Genomic DNA, 8742 nt, shown 5'->3' on the forward strand with positions numbered 1-8742 from the left:
TTGTTCACAAACAAACAAACTGACGGGTGAAAACATAACCTCCATCCACCTTCGGTGGTGGAGGTAAAAATAGGTCCCTTTAGACCCTGAACTTTTTTAATGCTGTGAACAAACTTTGGTGATCATTGGTGATGATGGTTGTGGTGTAATTTCATTGGAATTGTGTATGCAGTTCTGAGAAGAGCGCAAAAACCTATTTTTGCGGATCAACCAACCCCCTACATATCAGGTCAGATTAGATCTGTGACCTGCTACAGGTACCATGTAAACATGTACTAACCTGTTCCATGGTTGGGTTGTCGGCGACTAAACCGTCTCCCCCACCAGGCTTTTTGGTGAGGAGGGTGGTTGGATATGGACACCCAATAGGATTAAAAACAAAACCTGTCAAAGGGCGGAGGAGCTCCTTGTGAGCCAACTCTGGCCACTGTAAAACCCTTCATTCCGCAAAACACAAAAACGCCAAAAAAATCTGAAAACCCACTCCATGGGAGTACCTCCTGTGCAGCTTCCCTTCGCAGGGCAGCTCACCGGATGATGGGATTGGGGCAAAGCCTTCAGGACCCCCAATCTTTGATAGGAGGGAAACCACGGGGTAACATTCCTGGGTCAGATTGCGGGAGAGTGTGTCGGAGTGGTGCTGAGGTGTCGTCCACCAGACAGTGGTCTCCTTGGGTTAACCTGAGGCGGTCCCTTCGGGTGGGTGCCTGGAATGTCCTATCCCTAAGAGAGGATGATCACCTGTCTCTGTTATCATCTGAGCTCAAGCGTTTGTGGACATCGGGATTGCAGCTCTCTCTGAGGTTCGGAGACTGGATTGCGGAGAGATAATGGTGGGTGGTTACACCTACTATTGGTCTGGTCGCTCTGATGGTTACCATACTCAAGGAGTGGCTGCGGCTGTGTCCAATAAGCTGACCCCAATGATAATTGACCGTGAAGGATGCATTCTACACCACGCTCGAGTCTGGTTGATCAGTGCCCCAGACGAGATACACTTCTCGTCTTGGGGGATTTCAATGCATCGACTGGAACTGATAGGGATGGTTATGAGGCATGTGTTAGTCCCCATGGGTCTGGAACTGTGAACCAGAATAGTTATATTATAATAGTTGATCGTCATCTTCTATAGGTCAATGCATATTAAACCAGTCTCATTAGTGTGTAGATTATAAATCATGTTTATTAAGGTTGTCCAATGTCTGTTCAATGTTTTCATGATTGATCAATATATTATAGGCCATACAGGGTAGCTTTCAGCTACCCACTATGGCCTATAATATATTGATCAACCATGAAAACATTAATGAGACTGGTACTGGTTCAATATGCTTCGACCTACTACAGAAAGCTACCCTCTATAATATACACATATTAATAGGAGGCCATAGGTTAGTCTGTAGATTATAGATCATATTTATTAAGGTTGTCAGATGTCTGTTCAATGTTTTGATGATTGGTCAATATATTATTAATTATCGGCCATAAGGCCTCTTATTATAGGGGGGTAGCTGAAAGCTACCGCCTTATGGCCAATAATAATACAAATATTATAGGCCATAGGGGGTTAGCTATGCACATTACATTGATTATCATCAACACATTACACTGATTATCATCAGATCATATGACATATGATAAAATCATTCATGAGAATTGTGACACTTCGTACTCACTCACCTTATTGATTCGTGCTGCAGAGCTTACATTAGCTTGGTAGTGATAATGGGCGGCGGAGACTGTTGTTGGTGAAATGAAAATCCTGTTCTTCTTATTAAGCTGTACAAAAATGTTGTTTCCAGCGAAAAATTTGGCACAGATTAATATATTCAATCTGTGAATTCGGATTGGCAACGCAACATGGCGACTTCAGTCGACCTTTGACTTCAGTCGACAGAGGCCGTTGCTGGTCCAGGTTATTATAAGAAGTCCATGATCTGAAACTGTACCAAGGGGCAAAAAAAATGCAACTTGTTACATGGCATGTGATTTTTTTTTTTTTGATTTTTAAAAAAATGACGTCCTAGGTACTTCATTATGAATCACTTCAATTGTGATTGTGACGTCACAATTGCATATCTAGAACGCTAAATCTGATCAGCATGAAAATTTTTGAGGGTCATCGAGGGATAAAATGTACCACAGAAAAAAATTAATGACGTCATCAGTCACGAGATTCGGCAATCACATTGTTTTAAAAAAAAATCTCTGAAGTGGCTGAACAAATCGAGGCGAAACTTCATAAGCACGACCACCTATCCATGAGGAACAAAACGTTCACACATATGACATCATATGTCATGGTTTGGTAGCTGTATTTGATTTATCCTAAAACCTATAAAAAAAATCTTCTCCAGAACAGCTGAGCAGATCGAGGGGAAACTTCACACAAAAGTTCACCAAGCCTTGGGTGTTAAAGTTTGTTAAGGAATAATTGATAGTTCACATGGTTTGGCAGCCATATTGGATTGAAGAAAATATTAAATAATGTTTTATCTGGAACTGCTTAATCAATTGATGTGGAACTTCAAAATTATGATCTAGTATTGATGGGGAATAAATGTTTTAAATTTCAACTTGATTGGACACATGGTCTGGTGGCCAGAATTATTTAATTTTTTGATGTGGATTCTTTTTATTTTCATTTTTTGAATAAGGTTCACTTGGCTGTGCCTGGATGGGGTTGAGGGTGGAGGAGTAGCAGCTGAAATGAGAATGCTATCCAGGTTCCCCCTGATTACTTCATATTTGCTTTTTGCTTGTTCAGATTCCTTCTGATTACTCCAATGTAGGACTGTACCTATTTGGTCTTCCATTTGATTTCAATTGAATTTATTTTAATCCCTTTCTGAATTCAATTGAATAATAAAAAAGTCATGGTTCACAGTCAGGTGTCAAATCAAAGCGGGACGTCTTGGTACACGGTGATCACTGCCAGCAGTTATAAAGTGGCAGTTCTAATTATCTCTTATTGATTACGTAACACACCAGTACACAAACACCACACAAATTACACCACACAAAACTACACAACACACCACACAAAACAAGTCCTGGTGATGGTCTGCAATCTCTGATTGCTCCTTTTCTTGTTTGTAATGTTTCACCGATAAACGACCTGTTCTTTTAATTTCAGCGAGTCCAACCTATATTCCTCCTTTTTGGTTGGATGGGAAGGTTAGACGCTCATAGGTCGATGTGTCCGCCAACATATTATGCATACCGATCCATCCACATCGACACTCGTCCCTTGTCTGCCTGCAAAATCACAGTCATTCATCCTGCAGAATTCCTGTAAGGCCCGTTTTTGTGCCCAGGTAAAATTGGTTTTGTTATAGGCTTGGTGCAGAGGACGAAGCAGAAGAGCAGCCACACGTGATCTCACCTCGTTCTTGGTGTTGTCAGAGAGCTCCGTGATCTCACCTCGGCAGACTCGACCCGAGACACAATGACGTCATTCAGAATACCCCGCGCTGTGATTGCAAAGTCTAAACCTTTCTATAGTTCACCCATTTGTGCTTCTGTGAACGATTATGGTGGTGTCATTTCATTGAGGTGGTGAACACCATACATGAGGCCATTGATAACACCTTTCCTTCCATCAGTTTCACCCATGAAAAGAAACAAAATGGATCCATCACTTTTCTGGAAACCATCGTGAAAAGGTGTTCTAAAGGAAGGTTGAACATCACTGTTTACAGAAAGCCCACTTACACTGACCATTACCTTGATTTTGAGTCTTTCCATCCCATGGAACACAAACGAGCTGTGGTCCATACCCTGATGAAAAAGAGCACGTGATTTAGGAGGTACTTTCGGAAGATCTCAAAAACGTTTCGAGCAAGTTGTCAGAGGTATAACTTCAGCTCCCAGAGCAGCGACAATGGCATGAGGAAGAGCTACAGAAGAACGCTGAGAGCTGCCAACAAGTAAGGGATCGTTGTAAAACATGTGGTAAGACAGATGCCAAGGGAGTGAACATCATGTTCACCACATGTTCTGATGAGTTTTAACACCATGCAGGGATCATGCTGCTAATGAGGCGTTTACAAATGGCAGACTCTATTTGAATTTGTGAAATTCCATGTGAACTTTGCAGCTTTAACCAGAATTGATCCCAGTTTACACTTGAGAGGGACACCTCCATAAATCTTGATGTTTACTGAATGAGGAATCGAAGGAGTGCTCAATTGTGAACTGTGTGATCTTGACTTTTCTTTCAAACATGTCATTTTATTTCTTTATGTTTCTGCAGAACAGAAAACAGAAACTCTACTGTCAATGACACTGCCAGGTTTTGGCCACACAGTTTGCGCTGCTATCTCAGCAATTGAAAGTAAAGGAGGATGAATATGATGAGATTACTTTCCAATATAACGTACTTTCAGAGAATCATACACACTTGGGGAGCAAGTTTGCTGAATTGGAGCGGAAGCTGCAGGAACAACAACAGAGGTAGGAGCAACAGGACGTTGAGTACCGCCAACAAGCAGGCAACCATTATCTAACAATGTGTGACTTGCTCTCTACTGTCTCACCTTTGAATACAAAATAACAGACACTAAAGAGTTGAAGAAAATATTTCCCTTGATGCATGCTGATATTTTAAAATCACTTTCACATAATGCTGGTGATGATGGATTTGCAATATAAAGAAAACTGCTGTGAAGCTGTGCTCTTTCGTCTTTAACAATAATGAAACCATAAAATCAATCCACCAACTGTACATTAGGGTACAGCAATTGGAGCAATGAAAACGGGAACCTGAGCATGATCCACGTTCACATCTTCCATTCAAGCAAGATAAGCCACAGAAGCAACATGCACTGAGAGAAGCTGCAACAGCATCAACCACAGCAAAAGCAGATACAGCATCACAATCTAAAGAACCCAACAGAAATACTACCGTTACCAGCCGATATTAAAAACAACCTAGTCAGTCAGTTATCGAAAGCTTGAAAACATCTCTCATTACTGAACCTTTCGAATCATTTTCCAGTCTGGTTTTACTTTAAAACATTATATTTACGAGTGAAAAACCTGTCCTCAGACATGGGTGAATTCCCTTGAAAATGGCGCATTTTAGCATGATTGCAATATTGATTAAAAACAGGAGGCACTATACGATAAGCATTTACATAGAGAGCACTGGTGTCCACACCCCGCCCTGAATCTTGAGGCCGATGATTTTTTTTTTCTACCACCGAAAACCTTCCCGTGCATAGCCCGAGTACAACCAAAAGTTTTCAACTCGTTCTGTGCAGCGGTTCAGGAGTGCATAGATGTCAGACAAACAAACAAACAGATAAACAAGAAAGATGTCACGCATTGCACTATAATTGCCAAATCCATAAAACAAATTTGACCTTAATAAATAATAGGTGGTTGAATTCAATGACAAAATACACAAATCCTCTTCAAATTTCAAGTGAAATGTATGAAAATTGACTTTTAGAAATTACTGTGTTGACTTTTTGGCCTACGTTGACCTTTTGGCCTATGTTGACTTCAAAAATACTTTGTTGAATTCAGTGACCTCATATGCAAATTTCAAATCAATGGGATGAAAAATGAGGATTTTAGAAATTCCACCTAAGTTGGTGATCTTTGGCCTATGTTGACCTCCAAAATAATTGGTTGAATGCAGTGACCTGACATGCAAATCCTCTTCAAATTTCAAGTCAATCATATGAAAATTGAGGATTTTAGAAATTCCACCAAAGTTGTTGACCTTTACCCTATGTTGACCTTTTGGTCGATGTTGACCTCAAAAATAATTGGGTGGTTGAATTCAGTGACATGAAATAGAAATTGTTTTCAAATTTCAAATCAATCGGATAAAAATTGAAGATTGTAGAAATCGCACTAAAGTTGTTGACCTTTTGCCAATGTTGACCTTTTGGTCGATGTTTACTTCAAAAAATAATTGCTGGTTGAATTGAGTGACCTAATATGCAAATCCTGTTAAAATTTCTCATTCAATCGGAAGAAAATTGAAGATTTTAGAAATTTGACAAATTTTTTGACCTTTGGCCTATGTTGAGCTCTTGACATTTTGACCGAAAAAAAACACAATAGGCTTCTTGCTGATGATGAACTCTACCATGTTGTGAGGTTTCATGAAGGTCAGTTTAAAATTGTGTTCCACTCCTCTCCTTGTTCACCCCCCCCCCCCGGTGTGATACTTTCAAAATCCACCCCCCCCTCTCCAAAGCTTGCCAGGGATGCATCAAATTGTCCATTTCATTAACATTAAAATTGGCAATCTTAATCAAAGCTCAGGTCATTCGGATGAAAACTGATTATTTTTCAGATTGTAATCGATGATTTATAAGTTTGACTTTAAGTTGACCTTTGATCTTTTGACCTCAAAAATAATTGGTTTCCAAATTCAGTGATGCCCTCTGCAATTGTGTAATTTTCAGGTTAATTGGATGAAAATTGATGATTTTTCAGATGACATTTGATGATTTTAGAAGTTTGAGTTGACCTTTGACCTTTTGACCTCAGAAATAGTTGCTTTCCCAATTCATTGATGGACTTTGTAAATCCTGTTCAACTTTCAAGTTAAGATGTAAATTGATGATTTTTCAGTTGCAAATTGATGATTTTAGAAGTTTGATCTTGAGCTGACCTTTGACCTTTTGACCTCAAAAATAGTTGGTTTTCCGATCCAGTGACGCAATATGCAAATCTTGTTCAAATTTAAGTCAATCGGATGGATACACAAAACTATGATGAAAATTGTGCCTCACTGATGGGCCTTATTCACATTTATGGTGTTGTGCCACTCCAAAAATAGTTACACAGTTTTCTCTTTCACTTGTTAACCTCACCAAAGGAGAGGGTATTGCATTTAGGTCCATTTGTCTGTCTGTTTGTTTGTCCGCCCAGAACTTTCATGTTTTTCTCGGCAAATGCTTGTGGGATTGAGACAAAATTTTCACCATTAGTACAACTTCTCATGTAGAATGTTTTCATGATAATTATGACGTCATATGTCACGTGGTGTGGCAGCCAGATTGAAAAACAGGAAAAAAATTGGACCTCTGTATCTTTGAAACCACACAAAGGACAAAATTGAAAGTTGGCACTAAAGCCGATGTCACACCTTGACGTTTTAGCCAGTGTATGCCGACGTATGAAAAATTTGGCGAATACACTGGCACACGTCGAATATGTTATGGGTAAGTTTTGTATACGTTAAGAGCACGCTGAAGCACGCTGGCATACGTCGTAGTACGCCGAGCTCGTCGACAAATTTTGTGCATACACAAAATTTGTTGACGTGCTCGGCATATGAATCACACGTTCCGCTACGCTGGCCATAAGTTGTAGGCACGTTATGAGATTGTTGACACGTCGACACACATTACTTGTAAGTTACTCATAAGTCGAAATACGTCGGTAATGTCTAGAGTACCCGAAACTTATTTCTAACTTATGAGTAACGTGCTTTGAACCTATGTGTAACGTATCTCCAACGCATATTGACGCATGTAGACGTATTTGACATCTTCCGGACGACCACAGAACTTACTGAACGTGTTTCTAACTTACAGCTACCGTATAATGGCGTATTTGCAGCGTTTAGGGGAATTGGTATATAAAAATGGGGTTCACAGGAGGAACCCGTCAGTATTCCAGACTCCATGGTGAGCAGATGTCCAAGCCATCCGAGAGATGGAGGATCTGGCAAGGCTGAGACAAGAATACCCACTAGCTGTCCTCCAACATCAACATGACCTCATTGATTTGACACTGTACCAGTTGCATGCCAATAGAGCCAGGAGAAGAAGAGGTGAACGGAGGAGAAGGAACTGGGTGAGACCATGGATTGGGAGGCGACGGCAGTTTGGCATGTATGACCAGCTCATGGTGGAACTCCGTAATGAGGAGTTCTTCGAAGTTTTCTTCAGCATGACGGTGATGTTGACACTTTGATGTCTAGTGCGGTTATGATTTGAATCGTCGAGCGGCAGCCTTTTAATAGGCTACGCCACGTGATCGTCGGCGATACGCTGCCGCGCTATGCATAAGTTAGACTATCGTTGGGCATAAGTTGTGAACGCCGACAACACGCTAAGCATTCGTTGGTATAAGTTATCGAAACGTTCTGTGTACATTACTAATACGTTATGCATACGTCCAACTCATTATGAATACACTATTTTACGCACAAAACTGAAAAAAAAAGTTCAGCATACGCCAGCGTTTTAGATACATTTTGATACGTTGTCATATGCTGGCTAAATCGTCAAGGTGTGACAGGGGCTTTAGCAAGTACTCCTCATGGGGAGTGAGGGTGATTTTGTTTTTATGACGTCAAAGGTGCCTTTTATGACGTCATAATTGCATATTGTGACGTCCACGGGACTTGAACAGTCCCGCTAACTTAGAATGAGCCGAAACGATGGAGGCGGTTTATTTCTATAACCCAAAGATGGCGGTTCTAATCGCTCTACCGCAAACGGGACGAGGAAGGTGGCATGAGTCGCTTTTCACTGAGTTAATGATGTTTATTTCTCTAACCAGAAATAATAAGACTCGGCAAGAGGAGGGATCTGGGGCGATTCGACGGGATGGTGGTGTGGGTTCGGGCGTGGGGAAAACACAAACAATTCCAATGGATATACCAATCTCAAACCCTCTAAGGCGCCAGGTACACACACACACACACACACACACACAAAACGTAGCTGGTCCTGGTGGTCAGGCTGGCCCGTGGTGTGGACGCAACAG

At 40.9% G+C, this 8742-nt stretch overlaps 1 protein-coding gene across 1 annotated transcript in view; it reads left to right on the top strand.

Annotated features, from left to right (window-relative positions):
- Positions 1–4670, top strand: part of LOC147024593 (uncharacterized) — a 49994-nt gene extending 45324 nt beyond the window's left edge. The window contains exon 8 of the mRNA XM_085884651.1: positions 4256–4670. Within this exon, the coding sequence (XP_085740777.1) occupies positions 4256–4334 (79 nt within the window). The 3' untranslated portion in view covers positions 4335–4670. The remainder of the gene's footprint in view (positions 1–4255) is intronic.
- Positions 4671–8742: the final 4072 nt, after the last annotated feature.

This window comes from Eptatretus burgeri, chromosome 6 (assembly GCF_056783735.1).
Source record: "Eptatretus burgeri isolate ZD-2024b chromosome 6, Ebu_testis_v1, whole genome shotgun sequence".
NCBI classification, from domain to species: Eukaryota; Metazoa; Chordata; class Myxini; order Myxiniformes; family Myxinidae; genus Eptatretus; species Eptatretus burgeri.